Here is a 24625-nt window from a genome sequence, read left to right as displayed (position 1 = left end):
GTCAGCAGAACTTCACCTCATTCATTAAGCTCAGGAAAAATTTTCGTGCTAAATGAGCACCTTATTTTATTTTAGTACATCCATCCCAAAGTCCATCTGCATTGGCTGCTCTGAGTGTGCAATTTTTTTTTCTCCATATATTTGAAAGCAGCCATTTAGATAGTTTGAACAGTCGAGGAAAGAGGAAAGATAGCACTGGACCCATAGAGTTATCTTACTGGTATTGTTAACTTAAAGTGGTTGTAAAGCCTTAAGGTTTTTCACCTTAATGCAGTCCTTGCTAAATTCGATCCAGCGATTCCAGACGCTGTCACTCTCATTGGACAGATTGATAGCAGCAAAAGCCATTGGCTCCCGCTGCTGTCAATCAAAAGCTGTGACAGGGGGGCAGGGCAGAGTCATGCTGTCAATGGATGCAGCAGCCGGACTTGGGAGCCCCATGGAAATCGGCTTTCTGTGGGCGCATCTGATATAGAGGAGGGGCCAGGGGTGCCGACGGGGGACCCCAGAAGAAGAGGATCGGTGCTGCTCTGTGCAAAACCACTGCACAGAGCAGGTAAGCATGACATGTTTGTTTTTATTTTTAAAAAATTAGAAGGTTTACAATCACTTTACGGTACTGATGTTGATGTAAATGATCTGGTTCCTTGGCTTGTAGTGGAATTGAAGTGCCATACCACTGCTAAGAGGTCCAGAATACAACTTTATTCCATCAAAAGCCAGGGTTACAGTCCAAAAAAGTAGCCAATGTGTTTCAGGGGTCCAAGCGGCCCCTTTTATCAGATCTTTTTCCAGTGTGAATTACAAGCCTTATCAGCAGCTTGTTTGGCGGCAACCTTGGACCCCTTGGCAGTAGTGTGGTGCTTCAGTTTCAATTCCTGTTACATTTAGATAGTTTGGGCAGTCTTATTTAAAGGGTAACTCCTTTTTTGTTGGAAAAAATATAGCCAATAATTCTACACAAGCCATATTGAAGTTGAATGTTCTTAAAAATTACCTTTTCTTTAAAGTGGTTGTAAAGTAAGAAGGTTTTTTATCTTGATGCATTCAATGTGTGCAGCAGCCCCCCTAATAATTACCTGAGCCACATCTTTATCCAGCGATGTCCATGAGTGCCTTGGTCCTCTACCTTCCTGATTGGCTGAGACACAGCAGTGGTGCAATTGGCTCCCGCTGCTGTCAATTAAACTCAGCCAATCAGGAGAGAGAGGGGGAGGGGTCGAACTGCAGCTCTGTGTCTGAATGGATACACAGAGCTGTAGCTCGGCTCGGGTGCCCCCATAGCAAGCTGCTTGCTGTGGGGGCACTCAACAGGAGGTAGAGGCAAGGAGCTCCAGCCATGGACCGCAGAAGGGGAAGATCCGGGCTGCTCTGTGCAAAACCACTGCACAGAGGAGGTAAGTATAACATTTGTTATTTTTATAGAAAAAAACCCCCGAGACTTTAGTATCACTTTAAATCTGCTGTTGTAATATTTTATAAATATTCAATGCGATATGGAAACCTGGAGGCCTTCTGTACACAGTTGGTGAAAAGAACTTCCCAAAAAATGTAAGTACCTGCTTGTATGATTGTTTCACTGATTTTCCCACAAGTCTGCACTAAGATGCAAGTCATATTTTAGGTTTCCTATGCAACAAAAATCTAATTTTTGGTGAGATACTCCCAAGGGATCATCACTTCTAAAGGAATGCAGACCCCTCCGCTTTCCTCGTTTGGAACACTGCAAGGGCATCAGCTGATTAATAATGAATATGTCACTCCCATTCAGATTCACTCTACACATTGACATAATGAGCAGCACAGTGGCCAGGTAGTTAGCACTTCTGCCTAGCAGCACTAGGGTCATTGGTTTGAATCCCAACCATGACACTACCTGCCTGGAGTTTGCATGTTCTCCCTGTGCCTGTGTGAGTTTCCTCTCACACTCCAAAGACATGCTGGTAAGTTAATTGGATCCAGTCAAAAAGTGGCCCAAGTAGGTGTATGTATGTGAGTTAGGGACCTTAGATTGTAAGCTCCTTGAGGGCAGGGACTGACATGAATGCACAATATATATGTGAAGGCGCTGCGTAAATTGATGGCACTATATAAGTACCTGTAATAAATAATCTAGCAAATTGCTATTTCTTTAGTGTGGAAACAGGTAGGAATCTACAACAAAGATTGTTAAAACCCAATGCAATGTACATTGATCACCCAGAGGAGGATTATTTTCGCAACAAAGTAGAGCTACTCTTTAAGCTTGGGTAATTGTCTTACCCTCGGCAATCAATAAGTTCTCATTTCTATAATTCACTAGAAGAATGCACTGGTTGTAATAACACAGACACAAAAAGACCCCCCACCTTCTTTCCCCTACATATATATGAAAGAAAATAACCAAGTCTACACTAAATGGTTACAGGACACAGTGTAATTTCCTCATTACATGGATATTGTACATTAGTGTTTTACCCTTCCCCTCCAGAATTCTGGACACTTACAGTTGTGCTCATAAGTTTACATACCCTGGCAGAATTTATGATTTCTTGTCCATTTTTCAGAGAATATGAATGATAACACAAAGACTTTTCTTTCACTCAAGTTTAGTGTTTGGCTGAAGCCATTTATTATCAATCAACTGTATTTACTCTTTTTAAATCATAATGACAACATAAACTACCTAAATGGCCCCGATCATAAGTTTACATACCCCAGCTCTTAAAGCGGGATTCCGGCCAGCTAAAAAAAAATTTAAAGTCAGCAGCTACAAACACTGTAGCTGCTGACTTTAAGTAGACTTACCTGTCCTGGGAGCCTGCGATGTCGGCCGGCCGAGGCCAAACTGTCCCTCGGCTCTTGGGTCCCGGCATCGCCATCCTAGGTAAGGGAAACAGGCAGTGGAGCCTTACGGCTTCACTGCCAGTTTCCTACTGTGCACGCCGAGCGGCGCAGCGATCTGTGAATGGCCCCGTGGTGTTCTGGGAACACACACAGTTCCCAGAAGACAACGGGGCCGCTCACCAAGGAGAAGAACACGCCGCGGAATAGGAAGAGGCAGATTAGGAAGACTGCCTAGCAACAAGAGTTTAGGTAAGTATAAAAAAAATTTTTTTTCCAAATGTTTTTATTTTTTTATTTTTTTAGGAATTTTGGTGGCATTTTTTTTTCCAGGGTGGCCCTCCACTTTAATACCGTGAATTGCCCCCTTTAACATCAATGACAGCTTGAAGTCTTTTGTGGCATTTGTGGATGAGGCTCTTTATCTTCTCAGATGGTAAAGCTGCCCATTCCTCTTGGCAAAAAGCCTCCAGTTCCTGTAAATTCTTGGGCTGTTTTGCATGAACTGCACGTTTGAGATCTCCCCAGAGTGGCTCAATGATATTGAGGTCAGGAGACTGAGATGGCCACTTAGAACCTTCACTTTATTCTGCTGTAGCCAATGACAGGTCGACTTGTCCTTGTGTTTTGGATAATTGTCATGTTGGAATGTCCAAGTACGTCACATGCGCAGCTTCCTGGCTGATGAATGCAAATGTTCCTCCAGTATTTTTTGATAACATACTGCATTCATCTTGCCATCAATTTTGACCAAATTTCCTGTGCCTTTGTAGCTCACACATCCCCAAAACATCAGCGATCCACCTCCGTGTTTCACAGTAGGAATGGTGTACTTTTCATCATAGGCCTTGTTGACTCCTCTCCAAATGAAGCATTTATGGTTGTGGCCAAAAAGCTCACTTTTGGTCTCATCACTCCAAATGACTTTGTGCCAGAAGGTTCGAGATCCTTTGACAATTCTTTTGCTTTCTCCATGACTCAGAATCCAGAAACGTCAGTGCAGCACTGGATGAAAGATCCAAGGGTCTGTTAGGAGTCCAGAAACTCATTGACCTTTTATATACGCACACTAATTGCAAGCAAACAGATCACAGGTGAGGATGGTTACCTTTATTAGCCATTCAAATTTCTTTGTGTCAACTTGTATGCATGTTATCAGGCCAAAATCACCAGGGTATGTAAACTTTTGATCAGGGTAATTTGGGTAGTTTATGTTGTCATTATGATTTAAAAGAGTGAACACAGTTGATTGATAATAAATGGCTTCAGCCAAACACCAACCATGAGTGAAAAATGTTTTTGTGTTATCATTCATATTCTCTGAAAAATGGCCAAGAAATCATAAATTCTGCCAGGGTATGTAAACTTATGAGCACAACTGTATTACTTTCAGTGAACAGACCGTGACTTTAGAAACTATCCCCCGCTCCCCTTGGTAGCCCAATGCCAGCCTATATTTCACGTTCCGTGTTCTTAGTAATATACTTACAATTCACTGCATGGTGGTATGAAAAATGACCAGAATCTGCTGTTTTCTTTTCATCTTCGATAGAACTGAACACTACAAACACATATTGAATTATTTCATATTAAGTCTGTCAAAAACCTATTTGCTATTCCCTTTAATGAAATGAACAGTTTTGGGAGGTTACTTGAGTTTAGAATTGGGAGATCAATTTAGAACTATAAAGTAGGTAGAGAAATGATTGCCAACAAGCCAGAGCAGTCATGTGCCCAATGTGGCGGTCATGCACCCAGTACCCCGTTATAGGAAACAACACAATCTGATCTCGTTTTTGCAGAAAATTGTATCACGGTCTATGGAATGGATAACTTGGCATAGAATTTACTGATAATTTTGGATTGTCTGGAGGAAAAACTATTTAATCTTCACATACAGAAGGGCTTTTTCACAGTAAGAGCTGTAAAAATTAGAAATTGGCTTCCTCAGGTACTAGTTCTGATCAGCTTAGTAGAATATTTTAACCACTTGAAGACCAGGTCTTTTTCTCAAACTTCTCACATACATGTAAAAATCAGATTTTTTTTTGCTAAAATTACTTAAAACCCCCGAACATGATATATTTTCTTACAACAGAGGCCCTATAAAATAAAATGGTGTGTGATGGCATGGTGGGTGACCCCCTCCCTCCAATTGCAATATCAATCCAGCAGCTATTTTATAAAGTACTCCACCAGTTTTAGATACCAGGATGAAGCCTATAGCTGCAGCATCATTCCGGTATAACCACTCGAAGTCGGGCGACGTACGGGTATGCCGCCCAGCAGCAAGTAGTTAACAGGGCTGGGTGCATTCCTAAAATAACAGAATATATCTATATCCTAACATTTAGAGGTAAAAACGTCAGGGAATATCCAATTTTCCCAGTTGGAGCAAATTGGAACAGGCTTTATTTTATTTTTTTATTTTTTTGCCACTCTCTAGATCAGCTGTGGGTGTAAGATTCTGTTTATGGAGGTTTTATTACTTTTTTTATGAGTTTGTTTCTGTTGGTTGAACTAGATAGACCTTTTATCTTTTTTTCAACTTCACTTAATCAGGATAAATCATGCCGGCAGATATCTGTGAATGAAAATCAGCTGATCTACAGGTCAATCCATATTTTTTGTATCTGTTTTTTTTTTTTTTTTTTTTTTTACGACCTCCCTCTGAAACATAAATCCTGTCATGTTTCCCAGCTATTTTGATACCAACACCTATGTCCTTCAACGCTGGGCAACTTGCTCTTTCACATCATTAGTGCCTAGGTGTACATACTGGATCTGGGGGTCTATGAACAGCTTGTATAAATGGGCCTATTGGACTCCTTATCTGTTCACCAAGGATGCTAGTAAACCTCTCACGGGGGCAGGGAATGTAATGTACCTTCCACTACTAGAAATGGGCAAACCGCACTGACTGTTTCCAATTTCTCTCCTCCTGGCCAGTGTAGTCATGAAAGAGCCTAATACTCACCAATCCTGTGCTGCTGTTTTTGGGAGCCATTTTTGATCCCTATCCCCCACAATTCAATACGTGTTGATATGATCATAGGAGCTTCCATCCATTATTCCGTGTCTATTGTGTTAGTGTCTTTTATGGGGGTCAGTTTAAAAAAAAAAATATGATATCAATTGTAAAACTGGGAGCAGGATTAGTAGAATCACCGAAACAAAAAGTGGCCTCTTGCTACTTGCTGCATTTGGAGAGAAACCATACTGCCGAAAAAATGAAAGATGGATCTGTGTTTATCCATAAACTCATCCTGGTGATCAATCCTACTTTTATGCTGAAAACTACCTAAAATGGGTTAATGTTTATTGATACTAAACAGAAGTCATTAGTTGTAGCAGAGAGAATATCTGTGATGAGGGTGGTAGCTGGTTTGAGATGCATTGCCAAGAAATGTTTTCAGAAAGTAACTTGACCTTCTGTTTTGTGTGTTAGTGAGTGCATTCCAGGGAATGAGATTCAGCTGTTTGTGGGGACTGAACCAAAGCACAAAATGAATGAGGTAAGTTTTTTTTTTTTTTCCTTCCTTTTCCCAGTTTTAACACTTCACCTTCAAATGTCTGTCCACCCAAAGCAGATATCCAATTTTTTGGTAGATGTTTGTTTTAGAGGACTCTAGCAGAAGGATCTTCCCACCATTGTTTGCAGTTGTGTCCATCTTGGACTCTAAAGCCGCGTACACAGAATCGGATTTTCAGACGGGAATTGTGCTATGACAGGCTGTTGGCAGAAAATCCGACGGACAATTGTCGGATTTTCCGCGTACAAATTTTGGATGGCAGGTTTTAAAATTTTCCGAGGACAAATATCTCTTGTCAGATTTTCCAAGCTTGTGTACACAAGTCCGTCGGACAAAAGTCCAAAGTACTAACACGCATACTCGGAAGCAAGGACAAGCCAGAAGCGGTCGGTCTTGTAAATTAGCGTTCGTAATGGAGAATTAACATTCGTGACGTGGCAAATTATGAAATCAAAATGCAGCGCACAATTCTCTTCTTCTTTAATGGGATAATAATGAAGCTGCTTTGCTGGTGATACTGATGGAGTTATTGCAAACTAATTTTCAAGGGCTTTTTTTTCTAGTGATATCAAGAATAATAATATTATGCTTTTTTTTTTTTCTTTTTTTTGGGCAAGTTACCACAACCCCATTATCCCGTAGTTTTTACGATCAAAGATACAACAGAGTTGGTGTCCCTTATCAATTTTACATTGTATTTTTTTAAATGTAACTGCCTACTCCCAAACTGTCATTTGAACTGTAATTTGAAAACACATAGCCAAGTATTATTCTCCACAATTTTTTTATTGTGCATTGAAAAAAGAAAACAAATAAAATTAGACATGCTATCAATCTGTCAATAGAACTTAACAAAAAAGTGCATTCTATGCATCCAAAAATCTAGAAAACATAACAAATCAAATTATTATTATTCAACCAAAAAATAAAATAAAAGCCTCATGCATGTGTCCTGCTTCTTAATATAGGGGGTCACCAATGCCAAGAGTTTGTGAAAGCAGGGGTCCGTCATCGGGAGATAATTCCGAAAATCATCTGGATTATTCTCCTGAAGCTCCCGCAGCAAAGGCATATGACATAATTGGTCACGATTAATAAAGAAATCCTCCTCCTACTGTTCCTGGACTGGACTTGGGTCAAAGCAATAACTCCAAGGCCAATAATAAATAACACGTTATCTCCTCCGTTTCTGCAACATGTCTGGTTGACGAACGGCCGTTCAGAAACAAATTGAAAAGCGCTAAATGAAAAGCGTGAAATGAAAAGCGCGCATCAACACTCACCAAACTTCTACTAACACGAAATTAGCAGCAGGAGCCCAAAGGGTGGCGCTAAAGAGCTGAAAAACCACGTAGTACGTCACTACATTCATGTTTGTTGGCCGACAATTCCTTGCCGTTTGTATGCAAGACAAAATCCAGGCACACTCCTTCGGACAAAAGTCCGAGGTTTTGTCTGCAGAAAATCCAGTCGTGTGTACCAGGCTTTACTCTTCATGTTACATTATTTATTTTAAAAAAATACCCAGTAGGGGAGTGATACCCACTTACAATGGCCCTGGTTGGTGAGCAAACTTGATAACTTAAAGTATAACTAAAGGCAAAACTTTTTTGGAAGGCTTGTCAGTTTTTATTGCTGTCTGTGTCCCCATTAAGGAGATTCACTCTCTCTTTGTCATGTTTACCATTAGTATTGAAAGTGAAAGTAAAAGAAAATCCCACATTTTGGGTTGTCCCCAAAAAAGTAACAGAGGGGAAATCTTTCAAGTGGGGACACTAGTTCTGGTGACCTGGGGGTCCCCAAGGGATTCCCTTCAATTGCAAGGATTTCCTCTCACTTCCTGCTTGGCTATGGGACAGGAAGTAAGGGGAAATCACAGCAATGGGACACAGCTGTCGAAGAAAAATCTGACCAGGCCCACAGAAATGAAACTGAAAATTCATCCTAGAATTACTCCATGAACAATAAACATATAAAACATGCAACCTGATAGCACCATATTTGATATTGGTCTGTGATCCAGTTGTCCAGCAATCAGCAGTGGAAACTGATGGCCCTTTAAGAGTGACAAAATGCAATGTTCAGCTCCCCCCCCCATGCTATTTACATCTTGTATTTGCAAAGCCTGACTTGCAAATCCTTCCTCTGTGCTCTTATGCACAAACGTAGATGGCACAGGGAGGTCTGAGCGACACCATAAGTTACACAGTGTCAGTGTCTGGTAGTTTTCAGTGCTGATTGCTGGACAACTGGAACACAGACAGATGTCAAACATGTTGGTATGCATTTCTCAATGTGCAGAGGAGCCCCTGCTAATAATTATTATACCTACAGCTTATGGTAGAGTAGCTCGATCAGGAAGTTGTAAAAAGTGTAAATAAAGGAAAAAAAGAATGTGGCATAGTTTGAGAATTTGATGCACTGGATAGATATTTTTAACCCCTACCTGTTGTATACATTAAAATTTTCATGAACAATCTTTAAATTAAATAAATAAAAATAACAAAAAAGAAATGCAGGTAGAGAAAATTGTACTGCCCCTTAGACTGGGTTCACACTATTGCTGCATGCAGCTCACAGCAGGGGTCCGGTGCTTCCCCGTTCACCGTTTCAGGTCCTATTTCAGCCTGAATTTTGGAGGCACAGGACCCCTGTGCAAGTTCGCACCGGAGCCTCAGAGGAGATATGTGAATCGGCTCCATAGAGAGCCGGTCATAATCTCCTACCATGCAAATTGGATGCAGGGAAACCTGCATCCAATTCGCATAGGTGTAAACCCAGCCTTAAAGTGATTGTAAAGCTTTTGTTTTTTAAAGCGGGAGTCCGGCGAAAAAATTTTTTTTTAGATGTCAGGCTGCAAATACTGCAGCTGCTGACTTTTAAAATAAGGTCACTCACCTGTCCCGGGGTCCAGCGATGTTGGCACCCGAGACCGAACCGTCCCTCGGTCCTCGGGTGCTGCCGCCGCCATTCTCAGTGAGGGAATCAGGAAGTGAAGCGTTGCGGCTTCACTTCCCGGTTCCCTACTGCGCATGCACGAGTCGCGCTGCGCGTTCTCAATGGGATCTGTGTCTTTCCCAGGAGACAGCGGGGGAGTGCGGGAGGAGGCGTGACTCCCACGGGAGTCTGTTCCCGGAAGTGGGTGTAGATACCTGTATTATACACCTGAAAGGTGCCAATTGTGACACCGGAGGGGGGGAGGAATCCGATGAGCGGAAGTTCCACTTTTGGGTGGAACTCCGCTTTAAAAAAAAATAATAAACATGTCATACTTCCCTGCTCTGTGTAAGGGTTTTGCACAGAGCGGCCCTGATCCTCTTCTGGGGTCCCCCTGCGATGCTCCTGGCTCCTCCTCTTCTCGAGTGCCCCCACGGAGAGCCGCTTTCCATGGGGGCACTTGTGCGGGTGCGCTCCCAAGTCCTGCTGCTGCGTCCATTGACACAGACAGCAGGACTTAGCCCCGCTCCCCGGCTCCCGTGTCACTGGATTTGATTGACAGCAGTGGGAGCCAATGGCTCCTGCTGCTATCAATCTATCCAATGAGGACCTGAGAAGGCAGCTGGAGCTGCTGTGCTTGTCCCTGTCGCTGGAACAAACGGGTTCAGGTAAGTTAAAGGGGGCTCTGAGGGGCTGCTGCAGCACAAAAGGTTTTTCACCTTTAATGCATAAAAGCATAAAGATGAAAAAACGTGAGGGTTTACAACCCCTTTTACATGGACCATTAGTGTTGGTGGACACCACCACTACTGTTAAAGTGGTGGTCACTGGAAATTTGCTGATTTGCAACGGTGGTCAACCTAGGTGTCAGATTCATTTACCATTGTTCAAGGAATCCTATAGTTTCACAGAACTCTTGTTAAGAAAACTTGCTCTAGCGTATAAAAAAAAAATGAAATATCAGTTTTGCGGTTGCTGATGCTTTGCAGTGCGCATTTATTGTTTCCCATTATGTGTAATTTTGAAATTTTTTTATCATTTTCTAAAAACATAAGAGTATCTTGTTTTTCCTCATTTGAACAAAATGACTTTATCATGTGTTAAAGAGCCGTGGTAGAAATAAATATTTCTACAATCTGAAGCAAGATATCATTATGATGCAATCCTCCTTATATCAAACAGTTCGGTATCCTTATTACCATAAAACCACTTTTTTTAACCATTCTATTTTGATAAGTTCCAATCTATAAATCACTTGCACACAGAGTTTCAGCAGATGTTCTAAACCCCTGTAGGAAGTGCTGCTGATGAAATGCTAATAGGGGTAACTTGAGACTAGTTTTCTTAGACTCCCATAATCTGTTTTCCACTCTGTACAGGAATGGTTTCCCCAGAGGATTAATATGTATCCCCAACATTGGCTCATTGTTACATCAAGTCGGGCATAGTATGCAGAGCACTTCATTTCCAGACATGGAGGAATTCTACATTTACCCAGTCCAGAATTACTTCTCCCTCTCCCCGTCTTATCTGGCTGTCATTTGAACAATTACAAATGTAATCACCCATATTAAAGAATCTAGTGAAAGCTGGCTTCCTCCTTAATGCAAGTGGGATACATTTAGAATAGACACTCTGAGAATAAGCTGTTTTATTTTACTGACGTACTACACCTCCCTGAAATAGGACTTTTCATGTCCTAACATTCCTATCCAGAGATGTAAGAAAGCAGACTTTCATTAGAAAACAATCTGACCATAAAAGATTGTTATCCCCTCTGAAATGTGTATGTTCCAGTTGTTACATAGGCCATGAACTTTGATGCCTGCTTTCTCTCTGAATATTGAGTACAATAGGAAAACAGTTAAAATTTCCTGCATTAGTAATATTTTTGTCTGACTTAAAGAAATAGACATAAAATGCCCCCATTTAACCCTGTTAGGTACTAATTAAAATAAATAAATAAATAATCCATAACTTATTTTTAAGTTGCATCTGAGGAATTATTTATATTTGTATCCTGTAGTTCCCTGCACAACTTCATAGGTGGGAAATGTAGCACTGGAAGTCATTTGAGGCTTTACATTGCGGAATACAGAGAGAGCTGGCCGAAATAAGAGCTCAGGGTTGACCTCATCATGTTTTTGCTACTCTATCAATATCCAATCACAAACAAACTTGAGGCATCTTGGACCGAGCTATATTACTTTAACTGTAGGGGAGAGAAGTGCGTTCAGACTCTGGCAGTGCTGCCTTAGTTTGAAAACTAGCTGAACAAATATACACATTTTTGACAGGTAAAACAGTATCAGATATGTTTGATCTTGTTTTAGTACCGTAAAAATTCCAGGTAGTTCAATTTTGTTTTTGCATGACTTGCATTTGAGGATGATGGTACTCCCCCCACCAGAGGGGTCCATTATTTCTTGTCTTAAAAAGTTTATACTTGTAGCTGTGCATTTAGCTGTTTGCTTTCACCTCTTTTTTTAGGTACCCACAGACATTAGGGAATGTCTACCTGATATACAGTTGTGTTCATAAATTTACATACCCTGGCACAAAAACGTTTCTTTCACTCATGGTTAGTGTTTAGCTGAAGCCATTTATTATCAAAAAACTGTGTTTACTCTTTTTAAATCATAATGGCAACAGAAACTACCCAAATGACCCTGATCAAAAGTTTACATACCCCAGTTCTTAATACAGTGTTATGCCCCCTTTAACATCAATGACAGCTTGAAGTCTTTTGTGGTATTTGTGGATGAGGCTCTTTATCTTCTCAGATGGTAAAGCTGCCCATTCCTCTTGGCAAAAAGCCTCCAGTTCCTGTAAATTCATGGGCTGTTTTGCATGAACTGCACGTTTGAGATCTCCCCAGAATGGCTCATGTGATAACTTTTGGTCTCATCACTCCAAATGACTTTGTGCCAGAAGGTTTGAGGCCTGTCTCTGTGCTGTTTGGCATATTTTAAGCGGGATACTTTGTGGCATTTGCTTAGTAATGGCTTTCTTCTGGTGACTAGACCATGCAGCCCATCTTTCTTCAAGTGCCCCCTTATTGTGCATCTTGAAACAGCCACACCACATGTTTTCAGAGAGTCCTGTATTTCACATGAAGTTATTTGTGGGTTTTTGTTTGCATCCCGAACTATTTTCTGGGCAGAAATTTTAGTTGGTCCACCTGACTGTGGTTTGGTTTCAACAGAACCCCTCATTTTCCACTTCTTGATTAGAGTTTGAACACTGCTGACTGGCATCCTCAATTCCTTGGATATCTTTTTATATCCCTTTCCTGTTTTATACAGTTCAACTACCTTTTCCCGCAGATCCTTTGACAATTCTTTTGCTTTACCCATGACTCAGAATCCAGAAACGTCAGTGCAGCACTGGATGAAAGGAGCAAGGGTCTGTCAGGAGTCCAGAAACTCACTGAATTTTTATACACACACACTAATTACAAGCAAACAGATCACAGGTGAGGATGGTTACATTTAATAGCCATTCAAAACCCTTTGTGTCAACTTGTGTGCATGTTATCAGACCAAAATCACCAGGGTATGTAAACTTCTGATCAGGGTCATTTGGGTGGGTCTCTGAATAAAAAGAAATTATACATTCTGCCAGGTATGTAAACTTATGAGCAAAACTTTAGTTATTTATTTTTATAGGTCTGTAGGCCTTCCAAAACACCCACTTTTTAGTTGGGAAGTGAACAGTGAACATTCAAGATTTGTCATGCCAACTCATTTTCATATTTCTTGAAATAGGTTGGTGGAGTGGATGGCAACAAAGCACACCAAATCGGCTCTTTTTATTGTAGGCCAGAGCAATGGGGGTCAACCATTTTTTAAAAAGGCATCTTTAGTGTCTGAAGTTTTCATAAACTACATATCCCAGTGGGCATCTAATATCTGTGGGTACATTAACTTAAACTCCTTATCCCGCAATTCCTTTTCCCATGGTGGCCTTAAAGTGAAATGTAAAAGATATAGCCACATTGTATTTTCAGTTCCCATAACTGTGCCATGTTCTGTATTTTTTCCATGTATGTTCTGCACCTGGTATTGTCTCTTGTGGACAACTATGTTTTTTCTTGGGGGAGGGGCTTACCACTACCTCTGCATATGTGTTATATGTATGGTTTGCAAAACTTTAAAATGTATTCCTTGACCTCCCTAGCGGTAATCCCGAGTGTGGCTCGGGGTAAATTTTCATTACCAAAAGCAGTAACCCCGAGCCACATTCGAGATTGCATTGCAGGATCCAGGCAACATTACTTACCTTATGCCCAGGATCCTGCAATGTCTCTCCGCTGTGTGTGTGGGCTGTGTAATCCGTTCCTTCTATCACAGTGCCGGGCTCCATTCCCTGCGAGCGTTGTGACGCACGGGGGTGGAGCCCGGCGCCAAATTCAAAAAGTTAAAAACACAATACATACAGTAGTACACTGCAATCTTACAGATTACATTACTGTATCAAATCATTTCACATACTGTTCTTTCTGCCTGGAAACGTGAGAATGTTCATAGCAACCAAAAAGTGTTCCTTCATGTCAAAAGCGGTTTTAGACCAGCCAGAAAACAGTGATAGTAAATTAGAGTCACTTGCAGAATTGAGCAATAGTGATTTGTGGGGAAATTCTGCAACTTTCAGTGTTTTTGACTTGATTACATTATTGAATAAATTTTATTATTATATTATTATTTGTTATAATTATTTATAGTTATTTATTATATTATAATTTATGATTTCGTGTTTGTTGGGATGTCTACTAGACTCTTGTTTGGACAGATTTAAGTGTGTTATTCCTAAGAATTACAGGCCTACAATATGATAACGCCAAATTTCCATGCAAAACAATGTACCGCTTTGAGCATCAAAAATCTGAATTAATTATCCCAACAGAGAGATTAAGCAAAAAGTAAGAAATGGGTGCAGAACTTTGTATTTGAACACAAATCCATGGACTTATCACCAAATGTATTAAGCACTAATTGACTAATTTGATGTTGGCTACAGTGCTGGCCAATGGGTACAAATTATTTGGAGCATTACTAGTCTGTTAAGCCTACATTAATGCAATTTATAATTGACTATTGCTCTCAGAGGAAAGTGGTATATTATTTGATTTTAGTGAATATTTCAGCCCACATGGGTGTCTTATTTTTCCCCATTTGAAGATATAAAATGTGTACAGTTCAATTACATAACCATTTACTATTTCTATGTAACATATAGAGATATATAGCATTCAGGAAATACTTTATTAGCATTACCATTCATTTATCTGCAATTCTTTTTAGAGATTTTAATGGACTATATTTTTTTGGCTGCAATAGATTTCAATCTTTGGTGTTTTTGCCTTTTGAATTGTGCTCTTGACACGATATCAGTGATTATTTATGACCTACATAAGGTGTCCAGATGTAGAAGATGCAAAGAGTAATGTGTTCCTTGATGAAACGTGATCATTACATTGCATTTGGAAGCTATAAACTCTGACCATGGACTATAATCTGTCAGTGATCTCCTTTCAGTAGTGTGTGCATGTGTTGGTATGACATTCTAAATCAAAATGCAAATGTGAGTCTGCTGCAAATCTATTCAATAATCCAGACAGATTTTTTATTGTTGTAAAAATAGTAATGGATAAAAAAATAACAGTATGACCCCTGTTTTATCAATGGTAATTTTGAACATGTTTGTTTATATTGTAGGCAATAAGATGCACACTGGTCAACTGCATCTGTCTGAGTTTCAAACCTGCAAAAATAAACCCTCGTCATTGTGAGCAGTGCAGGCACGGATGGGTGGCACATGGTAATATTGTGTAACTAAACCCTGTTCTCTGTCCAGATGTCCACATTCCAGTTGATTCCATAGTTCTAAAACTTGTTTTGTTTTCTTGTGACCTAGCATTAAGCAAGTTACGGATCCCACACTTTTACCCCGCCAGCCAAGTTGAGATTGTTCAGTCCAGCGTGGTCTTCGATATTAGCAGCCTTATTCTTTATGCCACTCAAGCCATTCCTGTTCGCCTGAAAATTCTGCTTGATCGGCTATTCAGTGTCTTGAAGCAAGAAGAGGTCCTGCAGATCCTTCATTCACTTGACTGGACACTTCAGGATTATATTCGGGGTTATGTCCTTCAGGTACAATACAGTGCTTCGATTACTGTCATACACAATGGCTTGTTGAATAAAGAAGTGTCAAGGGTAGTAATGATGTATGAAGTGTAATAACTTAAACCAGCAAACTCAGTTTTTTAAGTGGTTCAGATTAGTTGATGTAGGTGATTTGTTTATACTATGGATAGCTACACTTTGTACTTGGCATTTCCTTTTTGAGTAATCCCAATAAAACACATTAAATAGTTGTTTTTTTTCATCATGGCTTTCTCCATAAGCATCGATTAATCACAAATTTACATAATTACTTTTTCATGCTACAAATGATCAAAGTTAAAACATTTATTGTTGAATATAAATGGAGTATAGCAAAGTATACACTGGTTGCCTAACTGAAATGCCTTCTGTGCAATAGCTGCAGTTACACACATTTTTAGAAGCCACAAGAACCTTGTAGATAAAATAATAGGGCTTTTGTTGCTAATTACATATGTTACTCTTGCAGTGAATTTCAGTAATCAAAACTTTACTTTTGCTTCAGCTGATTTACTGTAGGTGGCAAGAGACATATTGCTTCCTATTTGTTCCCCCCATATCATATCTTTCTGCCTTCTTTTGAACAGCTCTGTTGTTGTGATACTGCTTAATTAACTTTTGTGGCTCAAGGCCTATTACACCCATCCTTTTTAATTCCTGGAGATGTTCAGGAGGCACTTACATACTGCTTCGCATGGCCTTCTATCCCCCCCCCCCCCCATGCCTGCCCTTTACCACAGTTATTCAGGAGTGTTTGTGTCTCTTGGAGCTGTACACATCGTCTCCTTGCCTGTTCCCTTAGTCAGAGACCATTTCATGCCATAGTGCTAGCACTCTTTAGAAAATATCTGTAAAAAATCAGTCTTTGGCTGCCTTGATGCTTCACAGATCTCCATTACATAGTTGTACGGCTAACTGAAGGTTGGTAGGCCTTCAAGGTTGGAAGACCTTGATGCTTCAAACTGGTGCGAAGTCGACAAAAAGGAGAAAATCTCTACTTCTCTAAATAGGCTGTTTAAGAAGACTTCTCGTATTTCATAGTTGGCCAGTCTAGGGCTGGTAGCCCTTTCGCTGCATTCCTTCATAAAACAAAAACTTTTCCTAAGGGAAATATGTTTTCTTCTCCTGGCAGACATTGCTAGTCCACCAATGTTAGAATTTCAAAAAGAAAAAAAAGACCTCATCGATATTTCTCCTTATCGATATTATTACCTGGCCCAAGGTTGGCAGGAATTAAATGATGCTTTGCTGTGTAAAAATGTCAACCAATAAAAAATTGCTAGCTAGCTTTCTGGTTCCAAGTCTCTGTTGATGCATCTTTTTACCGTATTTATGCTGGTATCCTTATCAAAACCTTTCTTTCTAGATTTGCTTTTGACCAAAAAAAGAGATGGCAAACCTAGAAACTCTGTAGGGAACATGTTGTTTGCTTTTCCACAAAAAACAAAACAAAAAACATTGTAACCTTATAAATGGATTTGGGGGCTAATTCATTCTAGCTGTTACATTTTGTGTCTTGAATGATAGCCACTTTTGAAATTACTACTAGTTTGCTGTCTAACCAGGGCAGCACAGCAAAGAGCCATACAATTAAGAAAAAAAATCTGATTTATTTTCTGTCCACCCTAAATATAGTAGAAGGGATTTCTGGGTAACTGGCAAGAATATAACAGAACAGAGTTAAATTATGCTCATTAAGTTCATTGCAAAAAGCTTACACTTCCTGCTACAAGTTGCTACAATTATGTTTTTATGCAAAGCTCCATTATGGTCTTATATCATGACACAGATCAATATTTAATGATCTGGATAATCTTGTGTTTTAGTGTTGGGATTAAAAATATGGAATCAATTATCTCCAACCCTCTACAGCATGAAAAAAATATGATGATACATTCTTCATCAACCTGGAAAGTCTTTCATGGACTGTGAAAAATCTCAGTAGGCTATCAAATACATGTCCTGTGATAAAATATTTATTGTAGTTATTGGGAAAAGTTAGACAAGGCCAGAGTTTGATATAACTCCAACACTCAAGTGTAATTACAGCTGTGCTTTGTGGACGCTGGCTATAGATCAATACGCCTTCTCATTTATTCTCTGATCTTTAGTTGCCTGGAAGATTATTAAACTTGCAATGGGGAGAAAAATGGAGCTCGCCTTAAATGAGAAGCTCATCTTAAACTTAAATTGCAGGGCTTTTCTCCTTACATTAACTGATCAATCTAAAATTACCCATGAAACGCTAACATGTAGCTCTCTCCCTTTTTAATGGAAAGCAATACGCATTTGTATTTTAAATTACAATTAAAGATGAAATCCAGGCTAAATAAACAGCATCTCAATATAAGAGGCATGTGTATTCTTACTTACATTTTGGTGTCCCCTGTGTATTTTTTTCTAGGTCTGTGCAGTAATCCAGCATGAAACAACTTTTGCACTTTGCCTCGGTGCAGGAGTTTCCTGTGATAAAGACCAGTCACTTCTGCTCTTTGTCCTGGGGCAGGGTGTCTGGTCATATATCTGCATCCCTGTAGTTTTCTGCAGGCAGTCCATAGTCAGTGGAGCTATTGGGTCCATCCCACATCTCTGCATAGACCATGTATAGCACATTGATGATGTCACTGCTACTTATTTATTTTAAACAAAAAAGGTGCAAATGTAGCGCTAACGAGTATACACAAATATCGGAATATATGTGAAAAAATACAAAAGACCATCTGCAAACAAGGGCGATTAACCAAAAAAGTGGACCCCTAATGTTAATAATGTGGGAGAGATAATGTCCAACTGTGTCAACAAAAACGTCCAACATCAGATGATATAAAGTTAAAAGCGGTGAAGTGAAAACACAACTCCGTCCATTGAAGAGACATCAAGATGGAGGGTCATGCCCCTGTTGAAGACTCTTTGGTTGAAACGCGTAGGGCCGGTTTATCACTCTCTACATTGCCCTTCATTTTATCTTTTTGTGATCACTTTTTATCTGTATGGTGGTTTTTAGAAATAAATAACCTTTTTGACCTGCACTATGTGGAAGTATATTTTTTCTCCACATACCATCCGAATGTGAGGGGATGTGCTGTTCTTTGAACCTGCCACTAAGATCCAGCTCTGACGGTTCTTGGATTGGAGTTCGATTGGAGATCTTAACCATCTGGATATCCATACATCTGCCGAGTGTGGCACACTGCCTGTATGACTCTCTAGGTCGCTGACATTAGAGTCCATCCTTTCCGGTAAGAGCATCCAGATTTCATTCAGTTATTGATAACCTTCCATCTTGATGTCTCTTCAACGGATGGAGTTGTGTTTCCACTTCACCGCTTTTGAACTTATATCATCGGATGTTGGACGTTTTTGTTTACACAGTTGGACATTATCTCTCCCACATTATTAACATTAGGGGTCCACTTTTTTGGTTAATCACCCTTGTTTGCAGATGGTCTTTTGTATTTTTTATTTTTTCACATACATTCCGATATTTGTGTATACTCGTTAGCGCTACATTTGCACCTTTTTTGTTTTCCATATGTTTGTCACATTTGTATGTAGCTGCTTTTTCCTTCTTTTTTTGGGGTTAGAGCAGTAACCATTTCCACTTACTTATTTATTTTATTTATTTATTTTGTTTATGGGAATTTGCAATTGACAAAGAGGATGGCCACGACATTTGGACAGTAGAAATATACAAGAATAACAGTATTCATTATGATAATAAAGTTTAAGGTTGGATTAATTCTAAGGATGAGAAATAATGCAGTAGTAAAATCAGGGGTGGGGGGGGGACATCCCCCTGCAAGTTAAGGGCATACTGTATCGCATACAAACTGTATCGCATACTAGCACATTATGAAAGACTTGCCTTAAAATTAAGCCCTCCAGTGGTGCACTGTCACCATACAGGGCTTCCATCTTCACCCGGTCTTTCTTCCCTGTTCACAAGCTTCAGCCGTTTGAATGGCCAAGCCAAGATGTCGTCACTCCCACGCATGCACACAGGAGCAATGATCAAAGCACAGTGCTCTGAAGAGAGTATACTTAGTGTGCTGTCCCTTCAGATCGCAGGGCGCATGTGCCAGCAACCTCCTGGCTGCAGAAATAGTGAATATCTCATAAATGGTGCTCGTTGAGATATTCCTTGCACCCACAGGTAAGCTTTATTATAAGCTTACCTATAGATACACGTCACCAAGGGGTCTTTACGAACGCTTTAGGCATTACTTGGATGGATGGCGGTCAGTCTATTATCTAGCAGTTGGAGGAAGAGGGGAAGACATCAGCTAATAGAATATAAAGTATAACCTAATTTAGGTGGAAGGTCAGTTGAAGGATCATTACTTAAGTTTGGTTTGATACCATTGAGTGTATTGGAAATATTGCATTATTGATTGCTGGGTATCTTTAGGCAAGGTTTCAATGAAAGATCCCCATATTTCCTTATGTAAGGAGGCATCCATCCATTCTATGCAGAAAACATAAGACAGTTTATCTGCAAACAGAGATGGTGGGAGGTTCTGGATAGATTGAATTGTGTAGCATGACTTTCCTTGATACTAGAGTTATTGGTAAATATAAGGGGATGTCTTTCAGGCCAGAAAGTGTCTATTCAGGGGTTACGGGCAAATCGTTTTATTCTAAGTGTGTGGTAGTACTACTGCAATACAGAATGGTTTAATTTTGGGACACACCCAGAAGGCATGAACCAGTCAGTGCCACTGCTGCTTTTAATATTTGGGTTTGCAAGGGCATTTAGTGCACATAAAGTTGTTTTTTACCCTTTGTGGCTATTTGAGAATATATTTGAATTAACATTTTTGGTCCCAGAGTTCAGTTTTAACAGGTTTATCCACTCAAAACTATATTTTAAGTTGGTGTAGATGTCAGCACGTTGACTAATTCACTGAATTTTATCAGGGACTACCTGTACTTGAACTCACAAGTCTGCTGTTTCTGATATCCATTTTGAAGGGGTCCTAATTTCCCCATGAATAAATTTGTTTTCATTTACAGAGACTACAGAAGGAGGATTCAGACTATACCACTCTTTCCGCTGCAGAGATCTTGCAGATGGAATTCCCTGGATATAAAGGCCAGGCATCTTTTTTAAACAAAGCTTTTGGTTAGACTATAATGATGCAAAGCTGCAATACAGGCAGTGTCTGACACCCCCAGTAAACAAATCTTATGAGAATATAATAGTTGTTCTTGTTAGAATGATCGCTATTGTTTTCCCATTAATACTGGGAAGTATTAGCGAGTGACTAGCCCTCCTTTCTCATGCACAATCAGTCAAATTAAATTACAGAGCCGCTACTGCTGAAAACATAAAAATGCTACTGCACTGATCCTTGAGAAACAGAAATTAAAGTTCATATTTTAACTGGCTAATCTGATTTGACACCTCACTGCAGCAAGGCAGATGGAATACCCCTAAGCACCATACCTGTTGAGGTTTAAGAGGTGAAGCATAGCTATCAATTTAATGTTGTACATAACAGCTCAATTGTATTCAAAAGGATAGGGCACGCACAATTCCAGATTCACATTTTCATTACCTGATCAGTAAGGAAAGGTCTCAGGATCAGTTCCCCACTGGTTGTATTCCAACATAAATGTAAAATGTAGACCACCAACATAAATCCACTGGATTGCTGATGAGACCATGTTACCCACTTCAGACACCAGCATACTAGTAATAGGATGATAGGTGTGATAGGTGAGAAAAAGCTAAAATATAATTAGATGTAACAAGAATTCAGACTACACATAGGAGAAGCAAAACTCAAATCCAGTCTTTACTAAGGCATTTCAGGGCAGGCATAGATTCCCCTTCCTCAGGGCTGTTTGTATAGGACCGTGGCTGCCCATGATTACAAATGTCTGTAAATGATTGGCTCCTTTTTATCATAGATTCTGCAAGGCTGAGGGGGATACCAATAGGTGTGATCCTTTATAAAGTGGATAACTTAAAATAATGAAGGGTTGATTTTTCTCCCCAACAGCTTAATGGAGAGTATTCAGTTGACTATCATACACTTTGAGCCTTAACAGAAAAATGGTGTAACCATAATTTTCCTGGTTTTGTTTCTGTATTAATTGGGACATTTTCCAAAAGTGACAAAGTAAATACTGAAAAGTATGCTAAACATTTAGCACTGTTTTCATTTTATACAATTATATTATATTTGGTAATTGCAAGAATTTAAATTGCATTGCGGAGTTTGTTGACATTTAGAACTATATTATCCAGACATTAATTTCCTTACAATCTGGGACGTTTGCATATGTGTGACTAAGTTCCTTTTTTTCATTCATTTGGTGTAGGATGCATCTGGAAAAGTCCTAGATCACTGGACCATAATGACAGTCGAAGAAGAATTGGCTACATTACAACAGTTTCTTCGCTTTGGGGAAACCAAGTCCATTGTAGAACTTATGGCAATCCACGAAAAAGAAGGCTACACTGTACTTATACCCCCTACCAGATCAAATTCTGACATCAGGGCATTTATTGAGAACAGCAACCCCAGGAGCAGTCCTATTGTACCTCCTGTATTGGAGAAAGTATCTCCATCTTCTATACATCCATTTGAGAACATGATCAATAACATGGCTTTCACACTGCCATTTCAGTTCTTTAGCCCCCTGCCTCCACCACTCATTGGCTCACCGCCCGAGAGACCGCTAACAGAAAGAAGTCAAGAAAGAGGAAATGAGAGCACACAAGATCCCCATATATCATTCTCTGAGAGCAGCTTCTTGGCTTCCAGTTCTGCATCATTTCATTTAGAGAATGAGTCTAACGTAAGTACTCATGATGTTATGACCAAAGCTGAAGATGATAGCCCGTTGAGTGATTCTAGCTCACACACCATGTCAAACTATGATTTGGCATCAGTTTCTCCTGAAGGTACACTGAAGCATGTTGACCGAAATGGGTCTGGACCCAGAAAGGGACGTGTCTTCTGCACAGCTTGTGAAAAAACTTTTTATGACAAAGGAACATTAAAGATTCATTATAATGCTGTCCATCTGAAGATAAAGCACAGATGTACAATTGAAGGGTGCAACATGGTTTTCAGCTCACTGCGTAGCAGGAATCGCCACAGTTCTAACCCTAACCCACGACTTCATATGCCAATGAATAGGAACAATCGTGACAAGGATTTGAGGAATGGGCTAATGATCTCTGTATCAGAGGACTACAAAAGGTTAGGACTTAAAAATCCTTCTTTAGATAACAGGCCTAATAATTATGCAAGTCCTGTCTCTGAATCAAAGGTTCCTTCTGGTCTACCTAATGTTGGACAGTCTTGTGTTCTAATCCCTAATTTAAAAACTGTTCAACCTGTCCTGCCCTTTTACCGAAGTCCGGTTACCCCAGCTGAGATAGCTAATACTCCTGGCATACTTCCTTCTCTTCCAGTCATCTCTTCACCTGTCAGTGAAAAACTGCCATCTCCTGACTTACCGTTAGATGCAGCACCAAAAAAGAAGTCTCGAAAATCTAGTATGCCAATCAAAATTAACAAGGAAACTCTGACTACACCAACCGAAAACACAGAAAGTATTAATTCCGAGGAGGAACTTTCATCACAAAAGGATGATGAGCAGTTGTTAGATGACTGTGATAACAATATGGAGGGCTCAGCAGAGAATCCAGGTGGACTAGAGAGGGATCATGTGCAGTCTACAGCTTCATTCCAGCCCCTGAATGGAGGGGAGCATAATTCTCACTCTGTTATGGATAAAAGTTATGACAATATGTCTTCTGACTCTGAAAATGAATTTCATCCCTTCAAACATGAGCCGACACTGAAAGTGGATTCCAGTGAAAATAAATATGAACATTCAAACCACTTTAATGTTGTCAAGCAGCTGGCTGACCCCTCCCTGTATAATAAAGAACAGCCAAAACACGCAGATTTTGAGGACAGTATTGAATTTCGGCCTTACCCTTTGAGCGGAGGCATTTTTGGTGCTATGTCTAACAAGGGCTCGGGCTTTGGGGACTCTGCAAACATAGAACGTGGAGAACAGCATTTGGAAACTCCTAAGGATGAAAAACGCTTTCACTGTGAGATTTGCAAAAAAGCATTTAAGAACCCATACAGTGTTAAGATGCATTACAAAAATGTGCACCCCAAAGAAATGCATTTATGTACAATTGATGGTTGCAATGCTGCTTTCCCATCTCGAAGGAGCAGAGACAGGTAAAGTCACATTAAACAAATCTGAATCATTTTGTTTAATATTTTTTGTCATATAACATTGGAATTAAATACACTATGCAAAACTCAGGAAACAAATTTAAAAGTATTTTTTGTATTAAACATTTCTAAATTGCTTAAAAATTGTGCACCAGTAATGTACAATTTTTAGGAGGCATAAAAGTATGTACAGCCTTTAAAAAGAGCCAATCTGATTCTGCACTCTTAAAGCGGCTGTACAGTGGGGACGGAAAGTATTCAAATTTAAATTTTTCACTCTTTGTTATGTTGCAGCCATTTGCTAAAATTATTTAAGTTCATTTTTTTCCTCATTAATGTACACACAGCACCCCATATTGACAGAAAAACACAGAATTGTTGACATTTTTGCAGATTTATTAAAAAAGGAAAACTGTAATATCACATGGTCCTAAGTATTCAGACCCTTTGCTCAGTATTTAGTAGAAGCACCCTTTTAATCTAATACAGCCATGAGTCTTTTTGGGAAAGATGCAACAAGTTTTTCACACCTGGATTTGGGGATCCTCTGCCATTCCTCCTTGCAGATCCTCTCCAGTTCTGTCAGGTTGGATGGTAAACGTTGGTGGACAGCTATTTTTAGGTCTCTCCAGAGATGCTCAATTGGGTTTAAGTCAGGGCTCTTGCTGGGCCATTCAAGAACAGTCATGGAATTGTTGTGAAGCCACTCCTTCGTTATTTTAGCTGTGTGCTTAGGGTCATTGTCCTGTTGGAAGGTAAACCTTCGGCCCAGTCTGAGGTCCTGAGCACTCTGGAGAAGGTTTTCATCCAGGATATCCCTGTACCTTGACCGCATTTATCTTTCCCTCGATTGCAACCAGTCGTCCTGTCCCTGCAGCTGAAAAACACCCCCACAGCATGATGCTGCCACCACCATGCTTCACTGTTGGGACTGTATTGGACAGGTGATGAGCAG

General features: G+C 39.9%; 1 protein-coding gene across 4 annotated transcripts in view; it reads left to right on the top strand.

Annotated features, from left to right (window-relative positions):
• BNC1 (basonuclin zinc finger protein 1) overlaps nt 1-24625 on the top strand; it is a 51227-nt gene that overhangs the window by 14931 nt on the left and 11671 nt on the right. For 2 of the 4 annotated variants that reach the window (XM_073618623.1, XM_073618625.1), the window contains exons 2-5: nt 6272-6338; nt 15011-15113; nt 15210-15445; nt 21785-23673. In XM_073618623.1, coding sequence (XP_073474724.1) covers nt 6330-6338; nt 15011-15113; nt 15210-15445; nt 21785-23673 — 2237 coding nt within the window. In that variant the 5' untranslated portion in view covers nt 6272-6329. The remainder of the gene's footprint in view (nt 1-6271; nt 6339-15010; nt 15114-15209; nt 15446-21784; nt 23674-24625) is intronic. The other 2 variants (XM_073618622.1, XM_073618624.1) reach the window with 1 other exon arrangement.

Source organism: Aquarana catesbeiana, linkage group LG03, assembly GCF_042186555.1.
Source record: "Aquarana catesbeiana isolate 2022-GZ linkage group LG03, ASM4218655v1, whole genome shotgun sequence".
Classification (NCBI taxonomy): domain Eukaryota; kingdom Metazoa; phylum Chordata; class Amphibia; order Anura; family Ranidae; genus Aquarana; species Aquarana catesbeiana.
This window is presented reverse-complemented; position numbering and strand designations above follow the sequence as displayed.